General features: G+C 49.2%; 1 protein-coding gene across 3 annotated transcripts in view; it reads right to left on the bottom strand.

Annotated features, from left to right (window-relative positions):
* Positions 1-16,345, bottom strand: part of LOC114842774 (pyruvate carboxylase, mitochondrial-like) — a 189,206-nt gene that overhangs the window by 21,599 nt on the left and 151,262 nt on the right. For all 3 annotated transcript variants that reach the window (XM_029128632.3, XM_029128641.2, XM_029128650.3), the window contains exons 15-19: positions 13,922-14,143; positions 8,869-9,025; positions 5,692-5,932; positions 4,640-4,807; positions 3,938-4,019 (exon numbers count right to left, since the gene is read on the bottom strand). In XM_029128632.3, coding sequence (XP_028984465.1) covers positions 3,938-4,019; positions 4,640-4,807; positions 5,692-5,932; positions 8,869-9,025; positions 13,922-14,143 — 870 coding nt within the window. The remainder of the gene's footprint in view (positions 1-3,937; positions 4,020-4,639; positions 4,808-5,691; positions 5,933-8,868; positions 9,026-13,921; positions 14,144-16,345) is intronic.

Here is a 16,345-nt window from a genome sequence, read left to right as displayed (position 1 = left end):
ACTGTTCAGAACCAGTCAAACTTCACTGGTGCTCGTCTTCACGGCATTCAGCTGCAGCCACAGCCGATCACGGTCCAGAGAAGGGAAACATCAGCTCTACGACAAAACCCAAGCGCGTCAACGGGTTAAACGTTTACTACGGCTGAGTGACAAGCTCCAATATTTGGAATTCAAAGAGAGAAACAGACTCCAAATCCAAATTGCCGTTTCCACTGCGATCTCGGAAAATGGATGTGAAATTAACGCGCATGGTCTCGCCGCCTGCCAAGCCGGTTAGTAATTAGGTCCATTTCCTTCTGCGCTTAAGAAAAGCGTCTTAGCAGCTTTCATTGGAGCCAGCATTGTGAAATTACAGCCTTCATCTACAGAGGGGGAATGACAGCGCGCTCATTGTGACGGCAGGCTGTGTGGATTCAAGTGTCAGGCTCAGGTCGATTTTCACCCGCCTCCTGCTGAGCACTTCCACCTCGTGTGATCTTGAGCTCCGGTTAGTGGCGCAGTGTGAGCTACTGTATGAGGGAGCCACAGACAGCGGAGCTCTCCTTAAGATGAGATTAAGGCATCATTTACTGAACCGCGGTCTAAAATTATGACGCGAGATGTGAGATTTATGCGCGGGCTATTTATTTGCACTGAGGTTTGTCTCCATAGTCATGAATCATACTTATGAGACTGATATTATTGTTTCATTACGTAAAGAAGGAGATTCATCACTAGTTGTAGTGAAGATACATGGAGAGAGACCACGATGAAAAATCAAGTTAAAACAAGTTAAAAAGCACCAGGTAAAATGCAGGAAAAGCTTCTTAGCGTTCCTAGAGTGTTCCTTTGCCATTTATGACATGGAACAGTTTAAGTTTAAGATCTTGGTTTATGATGCTGCTTTGTCACTGCAAAGCTGAGGGTGAGGTTAGTTTTAAATGTGTGACATGCTCCAGGATAAAAGAAAACTGAAGTCCTTTTGATTCATAAATCAGGTTATCAGGTTTCTGATGGCAATTTGTACCCAAATACTACAACTGTAGGAAGGTTGAATGCCCTTTTTAATTCCTGTAATAAACCAAAATGAAACATCAAGCAGCTGCACAACTTTTAGTGGGATAGCAGCTGTATCGACAGCTGAGCACCAAAAAAAAGCCTATAGTTTCCTATGGAGAAGTCTAATTACTCAAACATCACACCTGTGCACGCTGGAAAGCTTGATGAAAGCTGAACCGACCCAAATATTCAGGAGAGTGATGAGCGAGAGCTGACAGCGGGAGCATTTATCTCAACCAACCAGAAAATTGGCCATAATGAGGTTATATTTTTATACGGCACTCTTTAAACGTGCAGTGCGGCTTGCGGATCCGGGCTCCTGGTGAGTCAGAGAGCCAGAACTCAACGCGGCTCCGACTTTTCCTGGCCACGCTCTCAAAATCATCTATCAATACAGCCGTGGAACAGCGGGTACGTGTGCAGAGACGTGTAGGCAGATAAACACGTGCAGGTCCATCAATCAGTCATTCAGACGCCTGACTGACAAATGTACAAGTCATGAGCTCAGACACACACACTGATGAGCTCAGGTGACAGACAGCAACGCCCACACACACATTTAAAAAGGTGGAAAGGTTTCTTGTACAGACACACACAGAGCTGCAGGTACTGTAGACCACAGCACCTCCCACACAGTGTGTGGATGACATGGATAAGGACTAACCAAGGCGCTTAGATGAAGACAGATGAGACGGGAAGGGGGGGAAAGGGAAAATTGAACTCAGACAGATGAAGACAGCGAGGGATGAGGGAGGTGAGCAGGAAGCTAAATATTTCTGTTTACCTGCCTCCGTGATTGAGTGTGTTTGTACGAGCCGCAAAACGTACTGGTATCTGTTCTCCGCGCTGGTTAATCTGCGTGTTTGACGTCTGCTGCATCTTGATTGGCCGCATTGTTGCGGCACCGCGGCAATTTGTCACCAATTTAATGAACAATATATGAGCGAAGCCTTTAACATTTCAAATAAACAGACACCGCTTTAATATGTAGAACTTGGAGAATCCACGGGCGTGTGCGCACACAGCTGCGGCGTGAATAAATAAACTGACAGCTTAAAGCGAACAAATTAACCAGTGAAGCCCCGCGCCCGTCTTCCCTTGAAGGAGACGAGCGTAGATGCTGCAAGAGATACTGAGGGAGCAAACGCACAAAATCAGACGGAGCGAAATAAGCTTGTAAAGCGCTGTTAATTGCTTTGTCACCGAGCGTGAGGGAGGGCGGAGGAGGAGAGGGGGAGGAGGAGAGACAATGCGAAAGAAGTGGGGGTGATGGGAAGAGGCATGGGAGTGGGGGGGGCGCTGGCACAGCACTGATTACTGCTTTGTAACAGAGACAAGAGGAGAGCGCGGAGGGAGTGAGCAAAAGCAGTAAACAGACTAAGGTCAAGAAGATATGGAGGTATCCAACGCAGCGCTCTGCCTGATTGCAAAAGTAGCAAGAAAGGGAAACGGGGACGAGAGAGAGAGAGAGAGAGAGAGAGACAGAGAGAGAGAGAGGGGGATGAGCACAAGGTGAAACGTATGAAAGGAAGAAGTGAGGAGGAGTCTGCATGCATGCGGATGCATAATGCATGTACCAGGGGGTCACATCCAGATATAAGTATGCACACGTGCGCCTGTTCCAGCGCGCGAGCGGCATCCTGCATCCTGATCTCAGCCTCAAGTGCGGCAAATTGAAATTCCGGGAACAAACTGACAGACTTAAAAAGCCCCGTCTCCAGTAATGACCTTGTGTTTCTGTCCTCTGTCCTCTTCTTGCTGCTGTAGGCAAGCGGAGGCGTGTTCGCTCGCTCACCGGACGCTGAGTGACCGCCGCCTCGTCTGGAACCTGTTGCATTCAGGGTCCCATTAGATGTGGAGCGAAGCGGCCACGGGCCAAAGTAGACCAACGTACGCACGCGGGACCCGCTGACGTGTGGCTTATTTACAAAGGCCGGCAAGCTGCTGCATCACCCGCGCAGACTCCTACATTACAACGACAACGAGCCGCCGACTGATCCTGCGCCGCAGCAGTCAACAGTAAAGGAGCTGCGGAGTGTGAAGAGCGTAAACAAAAGCGAGCAGGCTGTTCGTGCTCCTGACTAATGGAAAGGAGCCGTCAGACGTAGTTAGCGGCGCCGAGCGGCATCGCTCCACATCGCCAGACGCCATCAGCTCTGATTCTATTAGCCGCCGTCCTTTAATGCGTCTCGCAGGCATGGGGTCAGCTGTGGGAGGGGGCGGGGCTTCAGCGTTCACGCGCTGAGTTTATCCCACCACTGATCGCTGGCTGACCTGTTCCAGAGGCCTTCACACTGTGGCGTGATCACTGGTGACTAACAGACAACGTGTGGTCCAGCGAGGGCTAAAAACGGGACCGGCCTCATCATGACTGCATCCACTAAGTACATTTACCAGCTGATTAAACACAACCATAATCTAACGCTCATTTGCTGCTCATAAATATTTGAAGTCTTCGCTCATTTAATAGATCAAGAGTGTTTTGTTTAACAGAACATCGGCTGTTACTGATCGCACTCGACGCTTTCTTCTTTCAGCGCATTTCCCCTCGTCTCTCATAATTGGCTCAGGATTTTATCGCCGAGCTGAATACGTCAGTCTCTCTGACTCAGGGCCATAATTAGCGATGCACCCGCTCCTGTTATCACGTCGCTGATTGATTCTTTTCCTCACGTAAAGCTGCAGACTTTGAGGAAGGCTCCCAGGGCCCGACCGGTGCTGCGCGGTGCTCCGTCTCATTAACACCCACCCACTGTGATGTGTGGATATCTGCAGGTGTTAACGCCTTCCCTTCCTCCTCCCATCCAGAGCTTCATTATTTACTTTGACTCTCCCTCCATGATAGCTACTTTGGCTACAAACGTGTTGACGCCGAGGGGCTAGCTGGCGTGTGACCTACCGGTGTCGAGCTTGGTCCCCTTGGTGCAGGCCACCATAGCGCCCATGCTGGGCTGAGAGGTCATGCCGGCCATGGAGTCGACCTGGAGCGAGACAATCAATGTCAATTGTGTTTGACTAAAAGCCTTAATCATTGTAAAACTGCGTTATGTGGGTGCACACCTTAGCGGATCGATTTTATATACATGGGCTAAGAGGTGCGATGCAGCGCTCTGCAAATCTGTGTGCACACGTGAGCATATTCCTCTAAAACGCCGGCACGTTAGGAATTTAATGATTAATGGGGAGACAAAAACAGCAAGTTCCCATAAAACAGCACAATTTACGCCGTAAATCCAAACGCTCCGTCTTCTCCTGCAGAGTCCATTGCAGAACACTTCATCTGGTTTCTAATGTGCATTGATGTTTTATGGCTGGGCAGAGGGAGAGAGAGAGAGGCAGCCCAGCAGAACGGGAGCGCAGTGTTGGATGTGTGCTGGACAATTAGTGGCAGCATCGAAAGGAACTAAACAGCACAACCGCTCAAAACTGCAACCAGCAGCCAATTGCTTTAATGAAAGAGCCCATGCAGGCGGCACGCGAGGGCGAACGCGGGAGACGCTCCCGGCTCCGACTCCTGCTCACTCTGAAAAGCTACAGAAGCTGGCGAAAGGGTCTGACTCTGATGAATATCTCCGACTGTGACCGTGGAGCGGGTACTCACGGCGACGTCGACCACGTCCGCCCCGGCCTCGGCGCAGGCCAACATGGCGGCCACGCCGGCTCCAGCCGTGTCGTGCGTGTGCACGTGGATGGGGACGTCCGGGAAGCGGTCCCTCAGCGCGCCCACCAGCAGCTTGCTGGCCTCCGGCTTCAGCAGGCCGGCCATGTCCTGGGAGGAAGACGAACAAGCGGTGAATGATTATGAGGAAGTGCCCGTAGCGTGCCTTCAATATAGTGGAGCGTGTTTTCTAGGCCTCCTGGGTGTGACGCTAATTCTAGACTCTTTTTAAGTGGCTTTTTATCCTGGAATGAGTTAAACAAGATTCATTTCAAGCACCTGTCTTCATTAGTTAGCGCATGTGAACACAACACGCAGGCTGCTAATGAAAGCTAATGAAAGCACAAAGTGCTGATGGGTAACAACACAAAGCATATTCAAACACCCCCTTTAATAAAGGCACACGGGCAGGGAATGCGTGGCTCTTCCTGTAGTGACACTCAAGTCAACACTGGAGCCACGTCCGCAGCGGTTCCACGCGGACAGAAAGCAGCCGCGCTTTTGGATTTTCCCGAAACGCGTAAACAGAATTAGGAGAAACCCCCGCGCGGAGCACAGATGTTTGTGTGTGCAGCTCCTGTTGATGATCATTGAGGAAACAGTTTGATGCCTCATTCGCTGGTAAAAGTTAACCTCATTAGCTGTGCAGCCTCTTTTATGATATTGCCACAGCGGCGCGCGGCGGCTCACGCTGCGGCAGAATGGGACTTTATCAGTCGACGTCTTTAAATATTCTGTCATGCTTGAATAAGGAAATTAATTTGATGTGAGCATTATCGGTCTATTCATTTAGATAAGCCGCCCAAGTTTATACACCTTATTCCATTTGAAGCAAATGAGAGGCTCCAGTCGTGCTCAGACTGGCTTCTATTTATTAGAATGCTTTTACACGTGTGGCGTCTCCCTCACCGCTGAAACCTTTTCTCCCGCTTATCTTGTAATATGCCAGGAGCACGTTCATCGCTACGGTAACAGGAACAACCAGCCAAATTCACCTTGATGCACAGGATGTGAGTCCCGGCCTTGACCAGCTCGTCCGCCAGCTGCACGTAGTAGTCCAGCGAGTACTTCTGCCTCATGGGGTCGGACACGTCGCCCGTGTACGAGATGGCGGCCTCCACCACGCCGCCCGCCGCCCCGGCCGCCTCCATGCCCAGCAGCATGTTGGGCAGGTAGTTCAAGGAGTCGAACACGCGGAAGATGTCCATGCCGTTCTCCTTGGCCACCTCGCAGAACCTGGAGGGGGAGGGGGGGCGAGGGGGGCGTGAACGCATGGTGAGGCAGATTCTTTCACAGAGAGAAGCAGAGGCGGGAGAGGCAGTCTGTGTACATCCAGTATCGCATTATAAAGAAATGGGTTCGGAAATTGCGTCAGTTTCCACATCTGTCACATTTGTGACAGTTTAGAAAGGCACTCGGCTAAAGTCTGAATCATTCACCATGTCAAGGGTCAACTACAGCACCTATATGATAAAACAGCAATGAGGCACAGGTCAGGTTATGATTCTAAAACAGATTCTACAGCTTTGGTTTCTGAAATGAAAATCATCTGGACTCCACAGTCAGCTGTTGGGACTGATGGACCAATAAGACCCAGAGGTTGACGACGTCCAGCAGCACTTCAGTCAGACCTTCATCATGGAACATGGAGATTCTTCAGATTCAAACAGCAATTCTAACCATGTGTAATTAAAGCTGCTATTTGTAAAATGTGGAATGTGTTGCGCCATCTAGTGGCAGGTGTTCAGGATGCAGCCTTTGTTTCCAAACATCTAAAAGACATCTTCATGATTTATGAACATATTAGCGATTCGTGCGGTCTGTAAGTACAGATTCCACAGCTTCCAAGCAAAATGGGAAAGAAAACGCTCCAGTGTCATTAAAAATAACATTTTCATTACCTCCTGACACCACATTCACATCACGTGTGCAAGGAATAAAGGAATGTGGCGATTTTCTGAAGATGCTGTGTAATGAGTTTGTCTCCATTCAGGGTGTTTATTTTCCAATACCTCGCACCCGGTTTGTTACACGCTGCCTCTCTCTCCCGCTCCATTCTACCACTCAGACATCGCTGCACCTGCGTGAATACAATTTTCACACTATTTGCATGAAAAGTGAGCTTCTACCGCCCGCAGGAGCCCAGGATAACTAGAGGAAAACGTACACCCACCTCATTACCCGAGCTGCTAGCTGTGAATCCCTCCTGTTACTGCCGTGGCCCTAGTCTCTTAATCATGTTCTTCATAACCGGGTCGAGTGCTCATCGGAGCCGCGTTACCGTAAATGCAATATTTACACAAGGAGCTTTTGTTTGGGCAAATAAACAGACACTTACAGTAATGTTGTGCCATGAGTGTGTGTCCAGTTTTCATTTAACAACAAAGCACACAAAGGTCGTCTAGTAGATGTAGCTCTGGCACAGAATAATCATAAAGTATCAAAATGACCAACTGGAAAGATATTTTTTTTAAATCACTTCCTTCATGAAGCAACAGCCTTGTGATGTTTGATATTTTTAAAAATCTACATCCTTCTGGCGGCGGAACGTACTGTACCATGACCCTGTGAAATGCTCTTTAAATCAATTAAATAAAATGAAATTACTTTCTGATTTGATTTATATAATGAAGGCGCTTAAGGCCACTTGGCTGGGAGCTGCCACACTGAAAACACCATGAGCCAGAGAGTGAGAGAGTGATGGGACGACAGATGAAAGCCATTAATCACAATCGTGCACATTTTCCATGGCAGCCTCCCCGCGGGACCCGGAGTGAGAGGGGATGAGGAAGGAACGGGGCCTAATAAGATAGAAGGGAGTGTTAGGAAGTTATGCAGACGCAACCCTTGGGGTGGAACAAGGGACTTGTACTGTACGGGTGTGGATAAATAATGACTCTGTAGTAAAAGGGGGAGGGGCTGGGGAGGGGAGCCCACAGAACAGGGGTGGTCTGTGTGAGATTCAATGAGCAGGAAGGAGGGGACAGCTGCATCTGTCACAAAGCCACTACTAACCTATCACATGCATGTGTCCTTGTACTGGGTCTGACTGCACGTGTGCCACCGTGAAGTCTTGTGAAGCAACCGTGTCTGATCCACGTGGAAGGAGAGGCGTGTGCATGCGTGTGTGTGTGAATTGATGGCCCTCGGTGCATGGCTGTTGTACATCTGCACCGGAGGCGTGTCGGCGAGCGGCGGGACGCGTCGCCTGATGGAACGCGTGTCAGATGCGTGCGGGGCACGATCACACTGCCATCCGTCAGTTTCAAACCGTGCTCTAAGCTCGGTGCAACTGATTAAAACCGATTATGGTCAAGATCACAGATGAAGAGTGACGTTAATGACAGTCGGCACTGAGAGCAGTGTTATGTGCAGTCAAAGGCACAGTTGTCCAAATTTAGACAAGTGGAGAAATTAAAGATCGTTATCACAGGATGATAGCGACGCAAGACTAGAGGAAATTACACTTTTGAACAATTACACAAAGCTTCTCAGTTGTGCGTCTTCCTGCGCGTTTGTTTTGTTGGGGTGACGACAGCATCTGCGTCGTCCTAATGCTCAGATAATGAACGGTACCGTTTTGGATTACTTCCCATGCCAGGCGGGTTGACTCCCAGCCTGCATCTGCTTCGCCCCGTTGAAAATCCAACTGCCGTTCCGCTGATTTTGTTTGGAGTAATTGTCTCTGTTGTCTCTTCGCCTAATTGTGTGCGATGACTCAACGCAAGACTTTCTAACTGGCAAAAATGTCTATGCTCGCAACATTGACAAAAATAAAAAAAAGATCTATGAGGTTGATGGTCATCCATGTGGTCTCCATGGAAACAACCCATTTCTGAATAAAACGACAGTGACAGACAATGAAGCAAGAAGAGCAGCAGCTGCTCTCTAGAAAACATTCAATTAATGTTTTCTAACAACTCGGATGTTTTCAGCCCTGAGGAACTGTTGAATACGTCAATGCGGGTCCAGAGTTTAAGCTTTGGACACTACATTAACTGTACTTAATATAAATATAGATACACATTCATGTTTGCAGCCTTGCATGTGTCAGCTGGTTAATTTCCTAAACGCAGGCGGGTGGATGCATTTGGAAACGAGCACGAGCTGATGAAAAGCACGCGGGCACATGTTTACAGCGAGCCGCGGTGGTGGTGTGTTCAGGCGCTCACTTAAACACGGCGTTGTCGGGGTAGTTGGTGTAGCCCACGGCGTTGGCTCCTCTCAGCAGCATCTGGAAAGGGACGTTCGGGATCAAAGCCCGCAGCTCCTGAAGCCTCTTCCACGGACATTCTGACAGGAAGCGCATGGCCACGTCAAAGGTCGCGCCTGCAGAGAGAGAGCGAGAGAGAGAGAGAGACACACACACACACGTTAAGTTGCAGTTTATTGCAGCTGTCATCTGAAATCTCATCTGTCATCTCCACTTTGATCTCAATTTCAAACTCAAACGCCAATACTTCCAACTTGGCGCGTCACCCACGAGCAAGCGTGCGCTCTCACATAACACACACTAATGGACGCTCGAATAAATAACACTTGCACATTCATTGTTCATTCCAGCACTTTCATCATTTCCTTTTAAAGTCACTTTAAAATCCAAGAAATGTTTCAGTAGAAGAGGTGGAGAAAAAAGAGAGATAGCAATCTCTCATTTCCCTTTCTGGGGGAGTAGATTAGTGGATCTCATACCCGTTTATCATATCAGCCAGAAATATTGAAGCCCCCAGTGGTTTTCTGCTGATCCAACACTGTCATCATTAATTTCATTTTCTGACTCATACATTTAGACACAGGGAGAATACTGAGGGCAACTACTTGTTCCTTACTGTGGGAAAGCGCGGATGGCCTGGATAAAAACCCCGCTCTTCATCAGTTATGATAAAGCTGAGGATTGCAGCCTGCGTCAGCGTCTTTTTAGCCTACTGGTCCCCGGCGGCCACGATGCCAATCGGCCGTTCGACGCATTCGCGCTCAACGGCGTGCGCGGCGTCGGCTGCTGAGTGAGGAATTTATCCGGGGCCGCGGGAACGTGTTGATGCGAACGCGGAGCGACAGCTGGTCTCGTGTGCAGGACGCGGGGCGCCGCGCAAACAGAGTGGCCTCCAATCTGCCATGATGAACAGATGACGGACAGAACGATGGGGAGACCTGGTAGCAAACAATGGATTCACAGGCCCAGGTTGTGTTTGAAGACGAGAAGGGAATTCTCCGACGCTGTGACAGCTACAGTACTAGTTTTAACAAACCTCAGCAGCTCCACTACCACCAATTCTGCTCCTCTTTGCAATAACGGCTCTGACGCAGCCTCCAGTTTCCTCCTCAGATCAATGTTTATGCCGTCTGTGGTCACGTTATTGCCCAGCTGGCTGATTTGCGGCCTTCGTGCGTCTTACTTCCTGTGAGGAATCGGCCGTTTGAAACGCAGGGACGCACGCGCCGGGCTGATCACGATCCGAGAGCAGCGCCAACTGTACCACGTACAGAGGAGCGCACGCGGCTGATACGTTAGTTGACCCACTTCGTATTACTGTATCTTCCCGAGTGTGGGGAGGAACGCTACATCAAGAGGGGACTTAATCCTCAAAGGGCTTTCACAGGTTTAATCTCCTCAATGAATCATTCTGCCTCTAAGCAGCTGGAACATGTGGAGGCAATATCCCTTATCTAAGACTCCTCTGTAAATACAAAAACACACACTGTAGCGCATCAGGACAAAGCGTCATGCTACCGGAGCTTTCAGCCCTGTTTGTCTTCCTCTACTGGAGTTATTTATTTCGGGTTTAGGTGATTCAAGTCTGTTTCAGTCTCCGTCTCTGAACATGCTGCACACTAATAACGGAACATTTAGAGAGTATGAAGTCAGTCCCTTTACTGGCCCAGTGGTCATGTGTGGATTCACAGGGAATTCGTCACATATAAAACTGTCAGCCGTTACTGTGGGACAGTGGGCGACAGCTGCACCGTCTACTTTTACAGCACGGCGGTCTAATTTCTGATTTACAGCCCAAATCGATGCGAGAGGTGAGAACATGGCCGGTGACTGGTAAATCAGAGGAACGCCATTGATTTCAGATGCTGTACCAAAAAGGAAAGGCCTAAGTGTAGCGACGACGGGCTCGGTTGCCAGGTCGTTGAGTGCTGTTGTGCTGCATGTACACTGTGTCAAATGAGTGAGGGGGAGGGAAAGACAGGGAATTAGTATCTTCCTACTGAACCTGGACCCGATGTGGTCAGTCAATGAGGAGTGGGATGAAGGAAAGCAAAGCAGCAGCACAGGAACACCCCAGATCCATGAACAATTCTTCCATGAATTTACAATTGAAATGAATCCGTTGAAATGATGATGATGGTTTGTCAAAAAGGCCTGGCAGCAGAGTAGTCACCGGCGCTGCCTCCTCATCCACATATTAACAGTCGCACCGTATACTGTATTTCACTACGAAGGAATGAACGTGCAGACGCAGCGGAGGGGTCGTTACGCCCCTGAAGTTATTCTGCATTTCAATAATGCAGAATAAATAAATCAGACCAACTGATTCCAACCAGACTCATAATATCAGGAGGCTGTTTTACAGCGGTTCCAGTGACAAAACACATCTTCAACTGCAATCCGAGCAGTAGCACCCAGAAAACAGCAAGACGTATTCTCCATTCCCTCAGTTTTATTATATCTGGATACAGTCGAGCTTTTACTGTAGATCATGTTCAAATTAAAAACATTTACCAAATTGCTGGCTGAGCCGAGGAGCCTTCTATAAATAGTTAAAAAGAACTGCCTTTAATTGCTTAGATCTGACTAAATGTCTATATATAATCTGCTGAAGCATTAAACACAGTGAGTAATAGTTGAATAATTAAAACTATCACTCCTCCCGCTGCCTCTCTGGCGTTCTGACAGATCAATGCGCCAGTGGTTTAGGTGCCGAGAAGCCGTGGGAGAAAACAGGAAGCTCTCCGTGAGCGTGAAGCGGCCTAAAAAGGTTTTATTGGCGGTTTCCTGCATCAAGCGGAGACGAACTAATGTAAGGAAACAGAAAAAGTGGCCTTTAGAGGCGCCTACGTGACGGCCCCACTGCACGGGCTTCAAGCCCAGGGAGACGCTGGGCACGCTGCTGTCGTCCTCCCCGTGTTCTCCTTTTACTGTCAGAGCTGGGACTGTTTGTCCTTGTGGTCTCTGCACTTCAATCGAGATATATTACATCTGTGTCTTTGTCCTCAAGGAGTCCCTCTCGCCTTCTCATCTTCGCGTCGTCCTTGTGTCTCTCCTCTGTGTTTATTTCCTTCCCTGTGCAGTCCGGGCTCTTCCCACGTCGCAGGTCACGTAGTTCAGCTCCTCCTGGATCACATTCTTCTCATAGACCTGATCTATAATTCTGATTGTCCACGCGTCTGTTGCTCCTTCTATGCGCTGACCTCCAGCACACAAAGGGAAACGGCTCCTCTGTCGCGCTTTGAGGCTTCTTCCTAATTCTTCCCATGAAATGTTTTCGGGGGTTTGTTTTGTGGACGACACACTGCGAGGGGCTAAGGTTTGCGTGGGCGTCTCCTGTACAGATCTTAAAACGTCCTTGAGGCGTATTCCGGGTTTCAAGCGCTCTGCCTGACATCTACACTTTCCTCCAGCGCGAGGTTTCAGCCTCTCTTCAAAAGATGCACTTGCGAGTGCAGTCGCTAAGTTGAATTCAAATCGGCTTCCTCCAGTGGGCGTCATAGCAGCATTGTGATATTCTGGGGAGCGGAAGCAGCATTTAAGCCATTTTTAACCAAACGTGTCCCCAGTGATTTACTTTTGCTGTAACCTTGTTATGTGTTTAAACATGAGGTGAGTAGACAGTTGCTTAATGTGAGGTCTGCTCTAAGTGCTCTCCCAGAGTAATGAAATATACTGCCCCCACCCAACCGGCGCGCGATCGGCTACGGGGAGGAATTTAATCTCAGTAAAGGTTTACGGCACTAAAGAGGTTTGAGCGGAGACTCTGCTGCGCGTTTTGTTTTTCCTCACGGCGTTCAACCATCTGACGGAGCAGAGACAGAACCCCGTTAACCGCTCCTGTCTTTTGTTCCTTCTTCTCATCTAACCGAAGCAGCAGGACGCCAGGTTTTAGGCTGAAAAGTTTCACTGGTGTCTCTTTCACAAAGTGTTCACACGGGGGGGACATGCATTTATTCTTTTTACTTCCTCCTTGACTTCAATTGCCCTTCGGGGATAAATAAAGCTCCTTTGATTTGATTTGATATTATCAAGTCCGAATGTTGGTAATTTGACGCATTTATGTTCGCTGGCCAATTTCTGTAATTGCATATTGTGCAGGAAAACTATTGGACTACGCACGCCTCAAGAAGTTTCAATAACACATTATTTTCTCCATTCATTGAACGTCAGGTGAAAGGTACAATCATTGTCTATTGAGGAAACTTACTCGAGTCTGACTTGAGGGAGATGGAGCAGAGAGACATTTTCAATAGTGCTCACAGGTACAACAAAGACCAATCACTGTCATCAGTGAAGGGCACACGCTGTGCGTACAACCATGACCACCAGCCAGTACAAGGCTGCAGTACAATATACAGTACATTTACTCCTCCTGGGCCATCGGAGGTACTCGACTCGAAGGAGGTAATTTTGTGTCTCACTGTATCTCATTTATTTCACTGCAGGAAAAAGCTGTAAGTGCAACAGGTGAGAGACAGCTAATTTGGCAGATGTTCGGCTAAAGCCTCAAAGACACTGATAAGAGATCAGTGAGAGGTTCCCTGACTAGGGGAGCAGCTCCACCTAAAAACCTGGTGGAAGCTGACTCCGGCTCAGAACAACACTGGTGGCGTCACGTCAGGCGAAAAGCGAGTCCGTCCCGATCGTGCTCAAGTCTCACATTAGTTATCAGCAAGGACTTATTAGATGTAGGCGCTGGGGTTTGAAGGCTTTGTTAGTACAGCCCTAGCTGTCACTGTGATAATCTGCACTGTCAGGACTTCCATGAGTAGACATTAAGTGAGCTAGTGGAATCAGCAGGCTCTCTAATCACCCTGCAACCTGCCCAGTCCCTGCTGCAGTGCTGGGGAAGGTGGTGCAGTCCGGCAGGTAAGGCAGAAACAAACCTGTTTATCCTCATAGCTGCCGTCCCTTTCTAATCGCACCGATGAGGACTTAAATGCAGAGAGGCGAGAAAATAGTTCCCAGCGGCTAAAAATGCCAAGCACACCGCGGACGTTAACACTCACCTCCCCAGTTCTCCAGGCTGAAAAGGTTGCTGAAGCTGTGGCTGACAAATGGCGAAATCTTCTTCAGGTCATGGGTCCGAACCCTGGTTGCCAGGAGCGACTGGTGAGCATCCCTGAACGTGGTATCCATTAGCAGCAGACCTTGGTGTGCACGCACGGCCTTGGCGAATCCCTCCGGGCCGTCTCGAAGCAACACATCACGGAAGCCTACAGGAGGCTCGCCTATTAGGAGGGGGGGGGGGACAAATAAGGATGAGGGGGAAGTTAATGCGCAGAATGGAACAACGGGGTAACAGAGGGGAAATGTGTTTGTGCTTCTATGTGGGATATAGCAGTTTGTTAAACTCAAATCAATACTAGATGCTGCAGGAGCACTTTAAATGCTCCACCACGCGCCGCACACTGTGCAGGTAATAAAGGGAAGGCCGTATAGTGTTTTCACCAAAAATAAGTCCACAGGTAGAGAAAAAACTCAAAATAAGGCTTGAACAAACAGTGGACCTGCAACTACATCATTTACTCTCTAATAATTGGACGCTGCAGGAACGCAGCCCTCCATTTATCCCCCTACAAGTGCAACGCAGCTGCCCCTCAACCGGCGGCGCCAAGCGGCAGGCGAGCGGATTTATTACACTACTGAGGAGGACGGAGTCGGTCGCTAAAACAGACCCCCTGCATGCGAAGGCGCACCCCGGAGGCTCAGCAGCCGTCCCGCGAGACGGGAGGCTGAACGGGCGCTTTGAAAGCTCAAATAAGGAACGGCGGCTCAATGAGACAGGGGTGATGCGCTAACGGCTGCCTGCTGAACGTTGGAGGCGTGAGGAGGACAAGTGGCCGGTCCGGTGCGGTTCTGGTCCGGTGCGGTTCTGGTCCGGCCCGGTCCGACGGTCGCCCGGGGGAGGTGCAAACGCCGTGCAGCCGTTTCCTCGTCCCATCCCACTCGTCCGACTCTCCCTTGCAATTAAGCAGCCGCACAACCAGAGGCACTAGAATATTGCCAGCAGAATTGGGATCTATTTTCGCTGCAGTGTGTATAATTAGACTAGTTAATGAGGCGCTATCTGCCTCCTTAGTCCTCCTCCAACTCGGCCCCTCTCATTCTTCTCGCCCTCATTTTCCTCCCTCCTCTTCTGCATAGCGGAATATTTGCTCGCCCTTTTATTGTTGTTCCACATCCCAGCAAACAAATGATGTCGGCTGTAATTGTCTCGAGCAAAGAGAAGGACTCCACACACACACACACACACACACACACACACACACACACACACACACACACACACACACACACACACACACACACACACACACACACACACACACACACACACACACACACACACACACAAAACATCACTAAAGATAAAAGGATACAGACACTCTGAACATCTCTGAATCTGGGCACAACATAAACGTGTAATACACCAGGTCTCACATTTGTGCAAAGTAGCCGCAACCCTGCTCATTCTCACTGTTTGAGCTACATGGAGTTCCGTTTTGTGACTGGCAAAGATCAGGTCACATTTCTTGAGCAGCTGGATTTCTAGTCTTTACCATCACCTTGCCCCCCCCCAGAGCACAGACTAAACTCCTCGCTGCTCTGCCTCCCAGGCAGGTGTCATTTCATGTGTGCTCCCTTCACACCCCTCACCTGCCTGGTTCCCCTCCCATACCTCCATGGCAGCAGCTGATATGACCGTGAGGCTCTGAGGCGCCTCCGTTCCAGGAACAATAGCGGTTTTGCCTTTTTGGGCTCATAAGCCGACATCTGCCCCATGTGAAGACTGTGAAATGCCTGTATGCTTGTGCTAATTAGCGCTTTAATAGCGCCAGGAGTGTCAGAACAGCTCATTCATTACCATCGTACATGCGAGGAGCAGGGAGTCTATATGAATGCGCAGCTACAGGAGAGTCACCCACACAAACTCATCAATGTGTGAACTAATACTGTACTAATATGCTCAACAGCAAACAAGAAACAGGAGTAAACAACAGATGACGGACATGCTTTTAGGGAGAACAAAGACACTACTTTGCTGTTTACACCTGAAAAAATTGAATATGTGAGGATTCAGAAAGCTGAACTTTCCAAACCTCAAAGGGAGAGAAGACGAGGACTCTCAGCACATTAAAGTCATTTTGTTACACACGGCTCCACCAGCCACGCTGCTCGAAACCCAAGACGAGGAGGAGGAGGAGGAGGAGGAGGAGGAGGAAGGTAGTCCGTCATTTTTATTAGACCTTCTCTCCAACGCGAGCTCGCAGGCATCTGGTGATTAACCTCTAGGTGTCCTCCATTTAATAAATTCAGACAATAATTGGTACAAGGTGTACTTCCACACCATCGATGAACCAGCCGCAATCAGCCATCAGAGCGAACGGTCCCCGCGACAAATCCTAATTGGAAAATAATGGCCTAGGAGG

Source organism: Betta splendens, chromosome 2 (genome assembly GCF_900634795.4).
Source record: "Betta splendens chromosome 2, fBetSpl5.4, whole genome shotgun sequence".
In the NCBI taxonomy this organism is placed as follows: Eukaryota; Metazoa; Chordata; class Actinopteri; order Anabantiformes; family Osphronemidae; genus Betta; species Betta splendens.
Note: the sequence above shows the minus strand (reverse complement) of the source record. Positions and strands in the feature narration are given on the sequence as shown.